Below are 16,758 nucleotides of genomic sequence, written 5' to 3'. Positions count from 1 at the left end.
CTTTGAGCACCGATGTATGTAGAGAAAAAAATATTAACCATACATTGGTTGCATGGCATTTGGCAGAATCTTTTTCTTCTTATTTGCTTAAGTTTTGGAATAGGCTCATATTCTCTCATGTACTTTTCTTATAGTTATTCTAAATAATGAGCTATAAAAATATATTCTAATAAATATATTCTAATAAAATATATTCTAATATATGTTTTTATTTCTGTCTATTAATGATTGTGAGAGTTCCAACTGCTTAAGTTGCATCTAATAATAAAATACAATATCCAATTTAACAACAAAATGTTTCAACTAAAGGTTTGACCACTGAAAATTTTACTAATCTAATCAAATTTCATTAAAAACTTAAGTTGATTAAAGAACTCTTGAGTAAGAAACCTTACTCCCTCAACCGAGATTGGCTAATTACAGCTCAACTAAAGAGGCTTTTAAGAATTGCTCTACTCTCCAAAGGGATTCAAACCCCAATTGCCATTCAATTAAGTGACAAGTTGAAACAAACTGTAGTAACACCCTGCTGAAAGCAACCCCAGTTAAAGATAATTTGCTAGTAAGTTCTATTGCAGATGCATACCAGACTATCAAAATGAATAACACACCACCAATCCAAATTAGTCTCAGCTACTTCATTTGAAATGTACACATGCAAGATATGTACTGCATTACACATGATTTATTCAGACTGAGCAGAGTCACAAAGTTCTTCCAGGAACACATCCTCAGCTTCAAATGGTATTAGTGTATATTACCATAGAAGACACTGGATTTTCTAAAAGGGAGGGGTGGGGGGAGGGAGAGATAGAGGAATACATCCAGTTATATAAAGGCAATTTAATAGGAGATTAGAGAAAATTTACACATTCTGATATACTGATTATTCTTCTGTGTATTCCAACTGTGAATTTATGACAAATATATTATTAAAAATGACTTACCTCACCCTCTTGCCTTTCTTGTGAAAATATATCAAATATAAAATTTTCTTCTTGATTAATTGTAGGTGATAATGGTAATGGTTGTGGAAGCACAATTTTTGACTGCTCCTTAAGAAGAAGAGCAAGTTCTTTATCGGATGCATCAAGTTGATTCTGTAAATCTTCTACTGCCTTTATGTGAGTCACTTGCATGGCATCAATTTGTTGCTAAAAAAATGATAAAACTATTTATATGGTATTTGCAGATATCAGCACTCAGATTATATTCTGTAAAAGTGGAATCTTTTTTCATTTCCCAAAGTATAATAAATGGGCTAAATAAAAAAAAGGAAGGATTCAAGTCAGAAAGTGATACTTTCATTTGCTGAAGAACCTTTCAGCTTGTCACTTTGTCATTTGCTTATTTATGGTTAGGTTTTCGGGACCTTGTTTTTTGGATTGTGGACAGCTGCTTTGACTAAGTTCTGATCATATTTCAGCCATCATAAGTCAAGCACTTGATCATTCACAGAATTCAATCTTTTTTTGGAAATTATTAGTTATGTGCATCCACTGGAACTTTTCTGCGGTTATGCCTTCATTGGCATGGAAGTTTTTTTTTTTTTTTTTTTTTAGGAGCATTAGCAACTAAGGCCATATTGCTCCAGGAACATGCGGTGGTCATTCCCTGACCTTTCCGCATCCTCCATATTTGGTGGTCACGGTCTCGAACCCTGGTCTAATCAAGAAGCATGTGCTACGCACTGCTGCTCCTGCCCACCTGGATATGGAGGTGCCCGGCGTGGAAGTGCCTGTCAGTATTTAACAATATTATAACAATCTATTACAATATTTAGAACTGCTGGAGCACACCATGCAGGCTTGAACAAGTTCTATTTGTGAATACAAATTACTGGAAGAAATTAAATGTCATTGCAGTAAAGTTTTTGATTTTGTGTCTAAAATCAAAATTTGTAGAGGGCCAACAGAAAACACAGATTGCAAATTATGAAAAACATTTAGACTTTGTTATGTACAGGGTGGTTATAAAGTACTTTTCCGCTTTTAAAAATTAATTGCTTTGGGTTGCATATCATACAATTTTCTAGCGACGACCAACTAACTGAGTTAAAATAAATTTATTGAAATAAATATATAATATATATATAATAATAAATAAAATTGTATAATAACCCAAACTATAGGTAATGCAAAAAGGTTTTTTTTTTTTTTTTTTTTTGCATCGTGATCTTTATGTATAGGAGTTTTTTTTTTTAATACAATAAAAATTTAGTTCAAAATCTGACCACAAAGGCACAAGCAAAGTGATTAATTTAGAAAAATAACACAAAGATAAATTTTTAACCAATCTTTAATGAAAATAAAATCTTGTGTTCATTATTTTCTAATAAGCAATTAAGACAGGGCATTGTGTTCTCCACTACCCTAAATATTTCTGATGGAATGTTCATTACCTCCAGACAGAACATCTGCATCTTTCAAATATGAAAGAGTTGCTGTTATTGTATCTCATTAATTCTTTGAATCACTTCTTATGATGCTGATAAATGACCACTTCTAGGCTTAGGAGTTAGGTAGGCTTCTTCAAATTGCCTAAAAATATTTAATTTGAACAAGGAGGTCTTCTCAAACAAGAAGGCTTTGGAATATTTTACTTTGGCACTGCAAAGGCTGTCTCAACTGTCTCAAACACTGACCATTTCATCCATTTTTTTTTTTTTTTTTTTAATCTTTAGGTGAAAAAGTTCATGCAAGACTGCAGTATCCAATACTTATCATGGGCAGGAAATAGTCCTGATCTGAACCATGGAAAACTGCTGGAGTGTTATGGGACAGAAAATTACTACAAAAAAGTCATCAAACAAGATAAAATTAAAAGAAACCATTATTCATGTCTGATACCACAAATTAAGCAGTGATTATATTAAAATCTGATACACCCCAAGCCAGACAGGTGCAAGCCAGTAATTAAAGTCCATGGTGAGCCAACAAAATGCTAATATTTGTTATAGAAGACATAATCGTATCACAACTATTTATTTGCTACTGGTATTTTCCTTCCATCTTATTACATAATGTTAATTTCAAATATTGGTCATAACAAAAAGGCATTCATATGGCCTGCAGTGAAATTCTATGATTATTTCTAAATAAATAAGCCCAAATAGTTTTATTTTCTTTAATTTATTTTATTATCATTAAAATGCATAATCATTTTACATCACTGAATAATAAATTTGAGGCTACAGGAGAAATTATTTCAACTGTAATGTTTGTTTTAGGAGAAAATTTATAGTGATGCAATTTATCTGGCTGCCACAATATGCAGCTACAGACCTATATAGATAGGTATAGAGAGCACTGGGAAATCACTGCGGTAGTCTGTATAATTCCATAGGACTAAAGAATCTGCCTTCAGGCAGAACACTGACAGCAAGAAGAATAATGTCAAAAAAATTTGGCAATTAATGTTTTCAAATGTATAAGTATTATAGCTTACCTTGAAAGCAGTAGAGAGCATATCATTTTGTTGCTGATATTGATGATTCAAGGTTTCGTGCTCTGCCTGAAGGTTATTCAGCTCTGTGCTTAGCTGCAGTATTCTGTAATTTCAAAATTAAACTATTACTTCAGAAATTGCACTTTAGCCGATTGCAGTAATTTGATGAATATATATATAACTTTGAATATACAGGGTATAAATAAAGTTCACTTACTCCAATATATCTGTAGAGATGACATAAAGTGTTCATGGTTAGTGCACAATGGAAATGACGGAGATGACAATTATTCAAAAAAAATTTAGTTCTAAATCCATCACCATGGAAGTGTTTACCACTGATACTGGTGCAGATGAATGCACTAGAATTAGGGAGGAGGAACTGTCCAATATTCTTTACAATAATCAAGAAACAAACGGAAGAATGCTGTTGCCAAGTGCATAATAGGCAAGATGCTGACTATGTAGCATGTGACACTTGATTATAGGTCTGTGAAGGCTGATGTTACTATAGTAGACACTGTTCTTCAAAAAGCCATAAAACCAGAGAGATCATAGGAGGAGGGTGAATTGGGAAACGAAAAAAAAAAAAAAAAAAAGTAGCCACACTGTAGTAGTAGTAATAATGGCAATTGATGCAAGAAAGCAAGCTTATATAACATCAGCCAAAAAAAAACTGTACCCTCTTAAGAATTTGTCTAGTTTTCCCTTGAATTTATTCAACCCATCCACTTCCACAACAACAGGTGGAATTCTGTTCCAACAATCAACCACCTGCTGGCCGAAGGCAAACTTCCACACATCTATCCTGCGACCATCCTTCCTCGACTTGAATTTATGGTACCTTGTGTGCAGTCTCAGCAAGTGGAAGAATACCATTAACATTCCGCTTACTCAATCCAGTCAAGGCTTTAAACACCTCAACCAGATCTCCCAGCAGGTGCCTGGTATTGAGACGCTGCAATTTTTGCAGAACTGAAGCCTTTCTAGGTAAGAGCATCCTTTTGTTCCCTTCACTAGTCTGGTTGCCCTTTTCTGCACCCATTCCAGCAGATCTACATTCTTCCTAAAGTGAGACCTCCAGACCTGTATACAGTACTCAAGATGTAGCCTAATCTGATTATTAGTGTGGTGTTGCATTTTCTTATTCATTCCTCAAAAATCAAAAATATTCCTCCACTAATGGGTCAATTTATCATAAACAAACAAGGATAAACTATGAAATTAAGAAAATAGTGATTACTAATTTTTATTAGAGGCAGAATTATGGAGAAAGTAAAATACATATACTGTACTAGTTTTCAATGTATTAATTTTTTTAGTATACACAGTTCCTAATAATGATGAACTACATTCATTCACTCATTTATTGAAGAAGCTGCTTTTTAAAAATGTGTTATATTTTGTAACATCTGTTTGCAGATGTTCTTGCAGGATTTTGGTGGTGTTGCCACTTCCCATTAAAGTCAATCACCCATAGGTCCTCAATGGCAGTATAGCAGATTCACTACTTGTCACTCATTTGGAGAGATTTGAGTTTGATTTTGGGACTTTAGTTTGCCAAATATCTCTGACTAGGGAATAAGGAAGTGCAAGTTATTTCTGGTTTTTTTCAGTATACACAACATGCTAATTGGCATGTGAACATACATGATTAAAAAAAATCGCATAACTACAAGAATTGGTGTGTTAGGACAAAGGGAGTCGATGCTCGGGGGGGGGAACCTCAAGCATAGGATATGCAAGGGAAAGTTCTTGATGAGTCTTTGCCTATGTGCAAAACATTTAGATTTCTGGCTCAAAGAAACAGAACCAGCTCTCATCTTCCATAACAATACAGTTCATAAATACATTCTAAATTTTAAATTTTAGCATTCCAAAAAGATTGGAACAGAGAATTCTTTCACTGTTCATCATTTGGTTTAGCAGATACTTCTTTCTGACACTTTTCCCATTTGTAATCATGGAAACAAAAATGCACATCATTAATAAAGTTTTTTCTCAATATTTTTTAATTTCAGAATGCAATGGAATGCTTCTTCCAAATTAATAATAATAATGGATAATTAATTTTTCAGGTGGTAGATGACTTTCGTCAACCAGTCAAATACCACCACTTTGCTTATTGGAGGCTTGAAGTGGTGAAACCCATGTTTAGTCTCTAGAGCAAAGTTTCCGGCATCCCCCCCCCATACTTCTCCTTCAACCCATGCACGGTACTATGTACTATAGGTTTTGATACCTTTCGTGTTTGGGGGTTTCATAAAAAAAAATATATATATATATCATATGACACAATGTGAGAATTATTTGTGCCATTAGGCAATGCAATAAATCATATTAAGTCCACCTTATTTATTTTTATCTTTTGTTTGTTAATATTTAATAAAATGTGCTCTCTAAAACTGCACAATCACTAGGTGTACTTCTCTAAAATCTGCAAAATTTAAAATCCAGCTCAATTCCCAAGCATGACAAATTTTAAAAAGTTTACCGTAGCATCATCAATAAAAAAAAAAAAAAAAAAATATATATATATATATAGCGCGATTCTAAATTATTGTCGGGGTTTCTGTGGCCAATAATTTTCAAACCGGAAACAACAAAATAAAACTTCTTACGGGATACGAAAGTGTAACTCAAAAAGTTTTATTTGGCAATGCTGTACTCGCTGCATTGACGTCTGGGAGATATTGATGGAGATTTAGTGATAAAGCAACGTTTTACATATTAGGGAGGGTAAATCATCATAACGGCAGAATATGGGGATCAGAAAACCCTCACACCATTCGTGAATTTGAAAGAGATAGTCCAAAGGTCAATGGCTGGTGTGCTTTGTCATGTTCGAAGTTTTGAGGCCCTTTTTCTTTGTGGAAAAACAGTGACAGTGGTGACCCATCAGGACATGCTACAGCTGTATCTGTTACCCCAATTGGAAAATCATCAGCCAAATGTAGTCTTCAAGCAAGATAGTGCACTGCCACATTGGGCTCTTATTGTCCAAGAATTTCTTGACATGCATTTTCCTCGGTGCTGGGTTGGGTGTGGTGGACCGATTCCGTGGCCTTCGCGCTCACCCGATCTTACACTGCTTGATTTGTTCCTGTGGGGATATGTGAAGGACATTGTGTACAAGACCCCGCGATCTCCCTCGATGAACTGAAGCTCAGAATTGTTGCTGCAAACGAAACAGTTACACCACAAATTCTGGAGAACACTTGGAGATTGAATATCAAGATTGGAGAACACTTGGAAACTGAATATCGTTTGGACATCTTATATGCCACGAAAGGTGCGCATGTTGAAGTTGTTTAGCATTCTGCAGTATTGATTCTATAGGTAATAAAACTTTTTGAGTTACACTTTCATATTCCATAAACAGTTTTATTTTGTTGTTTCCTGTTTGAAAATTATAGGCCACGGAAACCCTGACAATAATTTAGAATCACCCTGTATATACATATTTTTAAATATTCATAAATATATAAACATAAAATAAATATATTTTTATAAAGTCAGGTTATTTTCAACAGACACTTTTTGGTGTCTGTTGAAAATAACCTGACTAATAGCCCAATCTAACTACCCCTTGACAAAGAATTGAACTAGGCATCTCAATGAATTTTAATACAACAGAGAGTCAATAATCAGAACTAGCTGAGACCGGGGGTAGTTTGAACTTCTGATTTGTTTGGATTTTCGAATTTATCAAAAATACTGTTCTGGAAACTAAAAGAAAAATGTTCAGTAAGTTTAGAAATAAAAACACTAAGTTGTACTTACGTATTTTTATTCATAGGTAACAAAACAAATGGAACTTTCAGGCACAATAATATATGTATAGGCCTTTAACGAAAATAATTACAGTACTTATTTTTTGCCGCACCTTTTCCGAACTTAGTTTCTTTGCTGTCAGATCTCTCACTCTTTTTCAGTAAGAGTAGTTGAATTGGATAGCATTCAGCTTGTTAATCGTTTGTCGATTCAGCATTCAGTTTGTTTGTTGATTTTCACATATCATTTAATTTTGTTAATTGATAAAGTAATAAAAGTGTATTACTTTATCAATTAACAAACTGATAAAGTAATACACTTTTATTACTTTATCAATTAACAAAATTAAATGATATGTGAAAACGAAGCTATAAAAGTGTAAATTTGTGCTTTATATCTTCATTTTATCTGTGCTTTATATCTTTATAGCTTGTGAATAATATTCATCTGATTTTTGCTTATCGGAATTGCTATTTAATAGAATCAAAATTCATTTTGCAAACATGATCACAATAACCGGTGCTTACTGTAATTATTTTATGGCACCAGCATAAAAAATAAATAAATGCTGGCTTGTTCAGATTACTGATGTTTCGAATTATTGACATTCAGATTTTCAACACTCTACTGTAAATAAAAACATTACAATTTTTACAAAAGCTTATGTAATAATCATTGCCTCATCATCCATTTAGATGTTTTTGTGAATCAAATAGGGAAATAAATCAGTTGACAGTGATTCTTGGCCTGGAAAAATCGTGGATGTAACACTGATATTTCTGATAAAACAGATGGCACATGAAAGATCATGTCAGTTGGTTCATTTGTTAATAAATATAACATCATTCACTCACATGAAAAGTGCTTACAGAGAGCCAAAATAAAGCAGTCATGATTTCATGACTGCTTTATTTTGAAGTGTAAGTGTAAGTGTTCTACTACCATTACTTACTCTGAGTAATCTTTGGTGGTATGATTAGAAAGATTATTACAAGTTGCCATTTTCCACCTTAGTATCATACTATTAGTGAATTACACTATCTCATTACTTTATATAAAAAAAAACACAGAAGTAAAATAACAAAATATACTGAAACAAAAAAATACCTATTATTCAGAGCTAGCTCTTTAGACTGCATATCTTCCATCAGCTTGCTGTGCCTTTGTAATAATCTGTTGTGGTCATCCTGCAAAGCATCATATTCAGCTACTGTTGCATGGAGCTTGTCACTGTTAAAAATATTGTTATATCTAAAATAAGTATCCAACATATAGAGTGATTCTTTTATTTGCCTAACCATTTTAGTCACATATATTTTTATAATCCCTGCATTCTTGAAACAGAAAATGTAAAGAATAGTACATATTTGGAATTTATCCCATTTTAATTAAAAATAATGTGTAATAACCTACAATATAGAGCAGAAAATTTTATTTTATTATTTATTTTTGTATAGAATATATTTATTTTAATTATTTTTGAAAGAGTACTACAAAAATAAAAATCCTGTGGCCCAGAGACAATTCTGTAAGAGTTTGGTTAATGCAAGACATATGTATAGTACAGTTCATATTTTGTAAGAAAGAAAACACCAACTTTTTTTTAGTTGATTATTGTTTTTGTATCAAGGCAACTAAGGCACAAGGCACACAAATATTGACTGTATGCATGGTTTTTTGACCACCTATTTTGCACTGTAATAAAAATTACAGTTTCTAGAAGGGGAAAAAACATGCTAGGCAACCCTCATTGAGGGGTAGGGCAAACTTGACCACAATGTGAAAAAAAAAAAAGCCCATAAAAGTTCCTCCAGTCTACATGGAACTTTCCTTGTGTAGTGTGAAAAGACAGTGATCATAACCACTATGCTAGCCATGAGAGTTACTTTTCTAAGGACCCTCCTCAATAACATTTGTCTGACTTCACTTCATACTACATCGGGCATGCATAAGGATGGTATCTAAGCATGTTGATTTAGAAGGAAACTCATTTCTTCAACCTGTTTAAATAGCAAAAAAATATTTTATGCTAGTGCACCTTGTAAGCCAAATTCCACATAAAACTTTCTGTGTACTTGAATAATTGTCAGTTTTGCAGTATTTTTTGAAAATGAACACTTTCTGGTGTATGCTATGTAGGATGTCATGATATTTTTTTTGGGATTAAAACAACACAGTTCCAAAGTTGCCTACATGATTTCTAAATATATACAGGGTGTCTCAAAAATACACGGCATAACTTCAGGAATGAGTTCCTTATATGTAGACAATAAAAATATTTTATATCAACACAGTTCCGGAAATGCTTGGTTCCCGAGTTATTAACCAGAATGTCTTATCTCCCGCAGGTGATTTCCTTCATCACAAGGTACTGACATAATCTGGTGGTTTTCCATTCTGACCATGTACTCAAATCAGGAGCAAACGGATATGCACTTTATGTACGGTTTGGCGGACGGCAATGCTCTGGAGGCTCATCATTTATACCACGAAAGGTTTCCAGACAGGAAAACGTTTGAAGGTATCCATCGCTGCCTTTGTGAACGTGGGACCTTTACACCTCATGCTGCTGACAGAGGATGACTAAGATCTACGACTCCTGAAGTAGAGGAGGAGATTTTGGATGTTGTGCATTCCACTCTTGGAATCAGCACACGCAGAATAGCAATGCAACTGGCTGTTCAACGTTCGACTATTTGGAGAGTATTGTGAGAACACCAACTGTATCCTTACCATTTGCAACAGGTACAGGCCTTGTCAGCAGCAGATTACCCTGCCGAGTAATGTTCTGCCAGTGGTTCTTGCAGCAGTGTGGTACAACTCCTCACTTTCCTGCCTTAGTGATATTCACAGATGAAGCACAGTTCACACGAGACAGAATCCAAAACTTTCACAATCAGCATGTATGGGCTGAGGAAAACCCACATGCAATTCTTCCATCACATCACCAACAGCGGTTTAGCCTCAACATCTGGGCAGGTATACAGAAACTTTCTGGAAAACAACATGCCTGATTTCTTGGACGACACGCCACTGATCATTTGCCAACAAGCACACCATGCACGATGGCACTCCTGCACATTTCAGCTACCTAGCCCGCAATTACCTGAATCGAAGGTTTCCTGGTCGGTGGATAGATAGAGGTGGACCAACTGCCTGGACTCCACGCTCACTGATTTAAATCCACTAGATTTCTTCTTGTGGGGCCATTTAAAGTCATTGGTGCATTCGACTCCAATAGCTGATGTGGAAACTTTCCGCAATCGAACTGTGGCAGGTTGTGAGACAATATGAAACATGCCAGGAATTTGGCAACGTCTTAGCGAATCCATGAGATGTCAATGTGAGGCCTGTATTCAAGCAGAAAGTGGACATTTTAAACAATTACTATAAGGTGATGTGAACAGTTAAGTGTCATAGACAGAGTTTCAAAACTCGGAAACCAAGCATTTGCAGCAATATGTTGATATAAAATATTTTTATTGTCTACATATGAGGAACTCATCCCTGAAGTTATGCCGTGTATTTTTGAGACACCCTGTATATCTGGTCTTTTAAATTTTCAGTTCTAGGGCTTCAGGGATTAGCAAAATATATGCAACTAAGATAGCCTCATGAATAAAAATTCACCATGTATTATGCAATATATATATATATTTGTGCTATTTTAGTAGAATACTGTTTTATGTCATTTTATATACCTAAGTATCATCAACCAGCAACTAATACTGTACTATGTAAACATGAGCTGTGAATTGATTGTTATAAGGCCAAGATATGTAGCTAAAGGAATTAAATAAATAAGTACTAATTACTGCCTGAATACATTGATAGACACTCAACAGGGACCAACACCTATCAATGTACAGATAAAAGTAATTAACGACACTACTACCTGTTTCTAGGAACTCCATACCAGTTTTACAAGCTGATAAAATATAATGGGTAGCTTTTAATGAAGAGGGGAATTTACCACAACAGAAATGCATGCCAATGGTTGACTCATGATTATAACATCAGGGTTGTGCAATATATGACAATATATTTATATTTTTTTACTTTTATTTGTACATTTATATATAATTTTAATAATTGTTTTATTTATATATGCATATATTCTGTAATTTTTTTCATTTCTTTACTCTTCTTGCTCCTTACTATATTTCTTCTCTCTATTGATGTCTTTACCCTTTTTTCTGTATTTATTTGCTCTTTTATTATACTTATATATGTTCATACATATCACTTATATATATGTGCACATTCACAGAAAACAATGTTTCATAGCAGATTATTATATTAAGAAATACAGAAGTTCGGGATGAGTGAAACGGAAAGAAAGTGAGAAACTGTGTTCATTATAAATAAAAGAATACTATTAATGAACTATATAACTGAAAGGACACTGTTAATAGACTCACGTATACAATCAAACTAAGTGTACAATCACTCTTCATGAGTAGAAATTCTTGATCATTGCTAGTTCTATGCTCTATTCTGGTTCAAAAATTAAATTTTAAAATCAGAACAGACTATACTGTAATGTGAGAAGAGATGGCAATATCAAATTGCGTATATGACATATGCTGATATTGATAAAACAAGAAGTGATTACATTGTAATTGATTTGTCTCTGTGAGCTTGCTGTGAAATGTATTCAACTGCATAGGACTTGCTATCTTGCCCTGTTTCACACTCGTGATTTTATCTTTATAAACAGTCAAACCTCCAAAATCTGGCAGCCATCCTGATCTTTGCTAAATCTTAGAATTTTCCAGATTTCAGGTAGTCACATTATAGGATGCATGTCCTTGCATTTCTATACTACAACTTATTGTAAACAGAGTGGTAAACAGGTGTATTCTACATCAAGAAAATTTTATTTACAGTACATGAATATTGTTATAATACACATACAATAAAAACAAAAATTAATATCTGCTTCTAAAATACTGCAAGTCAAAATTTTTACATAATTGCTTCCCCAAAACTCCGCTCAAGTTTCTTTAAAAATATAAATTTTTTCACAATAGATAGCGAACTGTGTTTGCGTTTTGAATCACAATCCTCCGGCCACTTGCTCTTCTTTCAGGTGGACAGATACTAATGAATGAAAGTTGTTATGTTGATGTTTGATGAATAAATTATAACACTTAATGCTTCGCAAATGAATTGTAAGATTCAGAAGCTCTGAGTAATCACTCTCATCACTAATTACCAATGAGTCACTAATCTTATTTATGAATGGCAGTATATAATCTCATAACCTCCCAGAAAATTTCCCCTCATGGTTGGTGTAGTAAAAACTTATGACTGTTAAGTGAAATTTATATTCAGCACATCTATTTCTGATACTCTGCTTGGTGAATGGATAACCAGATAAATAAATTTACTGATTTTATAGTGGTTTTCTTGATTCAATGATTTTTTAAAAAATTATCCAGAATATGGGTTGTAACAGACAATGGATTTCTGGATCTGAAAGGTTCAACTGTTATAGGTCATTAGATTTCCCAGTTGTTTTATATAAATTCATTCATTATTTAGATTAAGTTGAAGTTAGCTCTACAGTCTAGTTCCCAAGAATTGGATGGTATTTTACTTTTATCAAATCTGCCATATTTCACACCAGTCTTGTACTTGCATTTTTCCAATCATCTAATCAGAAAGTAAACTGCTAGTTCTACTTCACTGTAATTGCTAAAAGTTCTAGATGTTGGCAGCTACAGTGAAGCTGGCGGGTACCTCTTTCTCAATAAAATTAAAGTTATACAAACTTAGATGTTCCAAATTTGTAGTTGAAAATAAATATATTCCTATGTTGAAACCTCTGACAATGTGAAAAAAATTTTTGTTGCAAAATAACTGATGATAATGTGCACTTTTTCAGCTTATGAGTTTTGAGGAATCGGGTATTAAAACAAAGTAACTGTATTATTAACGATCTTATCTATGATATATATTAAGTACCAGTTGCTTTTTTTCTATTTTTGCAAGTCGTCAGAAGATCCTTATTCAAAACATAATTTTATTTGCAAGTTTATAAAACTTGAAGAGGAACAGATAATATTATGTTTGTTGATCCTCAGAGAATGGTTGGCAATATAAATCATAACCCAACTACTGATCTACAATCTATCAGCTTTCTAAACATGAAGTTTATTTTATTTTATTTTTTTATCAAGGTTGTTTTTTCTCAAAATGACTAAGAAAGAAAGATAAGGTATTATTCTCTTTGATTTCCAATTTAAACCTGGGCTGGTGGTTATAAAAACTTATTAAATAATTAGGTGGTTCTTCCATGTTATTGTTCCAAATTATAAAAAGATAATGCTCAATAGATCTACACAGGTGTATATATAAACATTACATTTGATTGCAGCCAGTGAGGTTTGTTTGTTTGTTATTTGGTTTTTAGGAGCATTAGCAACTAAGGCCATATTGCTCCAGGATATGCGGTGGTCATTCCCTGACCTTTCCGCATCCTCCGTATTTGGTGGTGACGGGCTCGAACCCCGGTCTAATCAAGAAGCGTGTGCTACACACTGCTGCTCCTTCCCACCTACCAGTGAGGTATCCATTATCAACAACTATTTGGAGGTCAAATGGCTAAAAAATATAAAGATGAGAACTTTGTAAAAGGTCTATACATAATTTAGCTTTCACAGAAGTTGTACTAACATTGCATAAACCCTCAAACTTACTTATTATGTATGTGTCACCTTTTCTTAAAACAGAGCAGAGAGAATATAGTTAATAGAAAAGTTAATAAAATAGTTATAAAAAATGAATCTTACTTCAGTTCTTCTATCTTTAATTTTAACTGATTAATTGCTTTTTCAAGGGCATCTCTTACATCCTGATCTGCAACAGGTGTAGTAGGGGTAGTTGTTTTTTGCTGTTTCAGTACACTGTGAACCCTAACCTGTTATTAAAAAACATTTCATAAATAAATTAAGAAAAAAAATCACATTATAAAATACACAATGATTTTTGGAAAATGGGCACTCCTTCATGTGAAACATCATTTAGGATAATTTCTAAAGTCACCAATGTTATGACAATACAATACTGTATTATTAATACTATTAATAATAATGATAGTAAATAATTAATAATACTATTATTAAAATTACAATATTGTATGTATGTTATCATTGTAAAAATATTAAAGATCAGATAAGAAAAAAAGTTAGTTTTTTCTTATCTGATTTTTTTTTTCCTTATTTGGTACTTATAAAACGCTAACTGTTATTGGTTTTATGGAGTATCTTAGGCCATATTTCTCCAATCCATTACATTTATAGAGGTGTTTGTTTATAGATTGGTTTTCATGTTGTGTGAACTCAAAAATCTGGAAAAACTCACGGGAACACCCTACTTCCTCAACCTGAGATCAGCTAACTACACCCTGATTGAAGAGATCTTTAAGAATGCTTGTCTCCAATGGGAGAACCCAAATCTCATCAAACAAGTGATAAGTGGAAAAAAACACCAAACTGTCACACAACGAACATAGTACTGGAGTCTTATATATATATATATATATAACTGTACATACATATATATATATACAGTTACGAATTTTTTTGCAAAACATTGCACCTTGAAACGAAATTACATGTCAAATTAACCTGATATAGCAAATTTTAAAAGAATTAGTAAAAGCATTTTTGAAGATTTTCAAGCATTTACTGCTAAACAGCCGCTCAATCATACGGCCCCCTTCCCTCCGAATTGCGCATTAGCATCTAGAATTAATCATCCTTTCAGCGAATACTTGTGGCCATTGATGCCCGTAGGATGGTCTTTGTTTCATTTTTGTTACAGTTATAAAACCAAATGGGTTTTTTAAAAGTGGTCATAAACTTTACAATAAATAGGGTAGATTTGTAAATTGATGTTGGCTCGCTGCGGTAAACCTTTAGTGTGCTGCAGCGGCAATGCATAGAATGCTACCACAGCTGGATTTTAGTAACGCCTACTGAGTGACATTTGCTTCTCACCTCAACCGTACCATGTGACCTTCCTGTCAACAGGGATGCCAGACGTCCTGCAATGCGTGGGACAGTCCCCTACAAAAGTGATTTGTCCTGTGCCCCCGCATAAACATTTAAATGTCCCGCAGGTAAAAAATTAACAGATTTTGACTGTAAAATAATAAAATAATGCCATAAAAAGTGATGGATGCTGTTATGAAATGTATTTCTTTCCTAATATGTATGAATTTTGGACATTGGCGGGTGAGTTGCACGCTAATGCTCACGGGATGCGCTAGATGTCCGGGAATCCCCTCAAGCCACTTTGGGATTTTTAGATGTAAGCGTCTGCGTAAATAGTGCGATCAAAGATGTCAGTGCTGTCTGGTGGTCTAAGCTAGGTGTATCTCGAGTGTGTGTTTATCTTTCATTATAAAAAGAATAAAAATTATTTTGACATCTGTCTAATCAGCTCAGCTGCTGTAGGAATTGTTACCTATATAAGGTAAATTTCATTTAATTTTTGTTTGAATTTGTCTTATTAAATTAAAAATTAAAATGAATGGGTTGTATTTAAAATATCAATTTATTCCAGCCTTCAAAATGTCAGATGGTGAAAGTAGTTTGAAAATTCCGGAAAAGAAAAGAAGACGGTTGGTTCACTATAATGCAGATTGGGAAAAAAAGTATGTTCAAGCAATAACAACTACATCAAAAATTCTAAGTTTTTTATACCAAAGCAAAGCAAGGCTCATGAAGATGTCGCATTTGCAGAAGTATCGTTTTGTTACCATTCTGTTATGCATTCTCATAGTTATGTCTCAGCTGGTTGTGCTAGCTCAATTTTTAAAAAATGTTTCCAGACTCTGGAATTGCAGCAAAATATTCTTGTGGGAAAACAAAAGTTTCTGCCATTATTACAAAAATTCTTGGAAGGCACTCAAAAAATTACATATTGAAACAACTGGAGAATAATAAGCCCTTTTCTATAAGCACGGACGCTTCTAATAAAGGAAACGTAAAAACTTTTCCTTTGGTTGTGAGATATTTTGACCAAAACCATGGCGTAAAAACTGGTTTGATATCATTCATTTGGTTAGAAGCAGAAGATACTGAAACTATTTCAAATGCTCTCATCCAACAGCTTACATTTAATGAATTATCTCCCAAAAACATTACTGCATATGGAGCAGATAATGCCAACATTAATTTTGGCAAGAAAAATAGCGTTTTTGTAGCATTAAAAAATTTTTATGAAAATATATTACCCGCTGGTTGCAATTTGCACATTCTGCATAACACTGCTAACAGAGCTTGCAATTGTTTGAGTATTGATATAGAATCTATTGTTATTAAAATATTTAATGAATTTAGCTCTTCAACAAAAAAGATGACTGAACTAAAAGACTTTTTCGAATGGACAGAAACAGAATGGAATGAAATGTTACGGCATATACCAACAAGGTGGCTGACTCTTTTACCGGCTATTGGCCAATTTTGCATCTATTAAATCATATTTTATGAGCAAGAATACATAGCACCTATATTGAGACATTTT

General features: G+C 33.5%; 1 protein-coding gene across 1 annotated transcript in view; it reads right to left on the bottom strand.

Moving 5' to 3' along the window:
- The window catches only part of LOC150084154 (uncharacterized), a 120,117-nt gene that overhangs the window by 38,742 nt on the left and 64,617 nt on the right, over window positions 1-16,758 (bottom strand). Inside the window, exons 8-11 of the mRNA XM_090376135.1 lie at window positions 14,019-14,146; window positions 8,329-8,451; window positions 3,448-3,550; window positions 948-1,154 (exon numbers count right to left, since the gene is read on the bottom strand). Coding sequence (XP_090232261.1) covers window positions 948-1,154; window positions 3,448-3,550; window positions 8,329-8,451; window positions 14,019-14,146 — 561 coding nt within the window. The remainder of the gene's footprint in view (window positions 1-947; window positions 1,155-3,447; window positions 3,551-8,328; window positions 8,452-14,018; window positions 14,147-16,758) is intronic.

Source organism: Mastigoproctus giganteus, chromosome 6 (assembly GCF_048544385.1).
Source record: "Mastigoproctus giganteus isolate SK-2022 chromosome 6, ASM4854438v1, whole genome shotgun sequence".
NCBI lineage: Eukaryota > Metazoa > Arthropoda > Arachnida > Uropygi > Thelyphonidae > Mastigoproctus > Mastigoproctus giganteus.
Note: the sequence above shows the minus strand (reverse complement) of the source record. Positions and strands in the feature narration are given on the sequence as shown.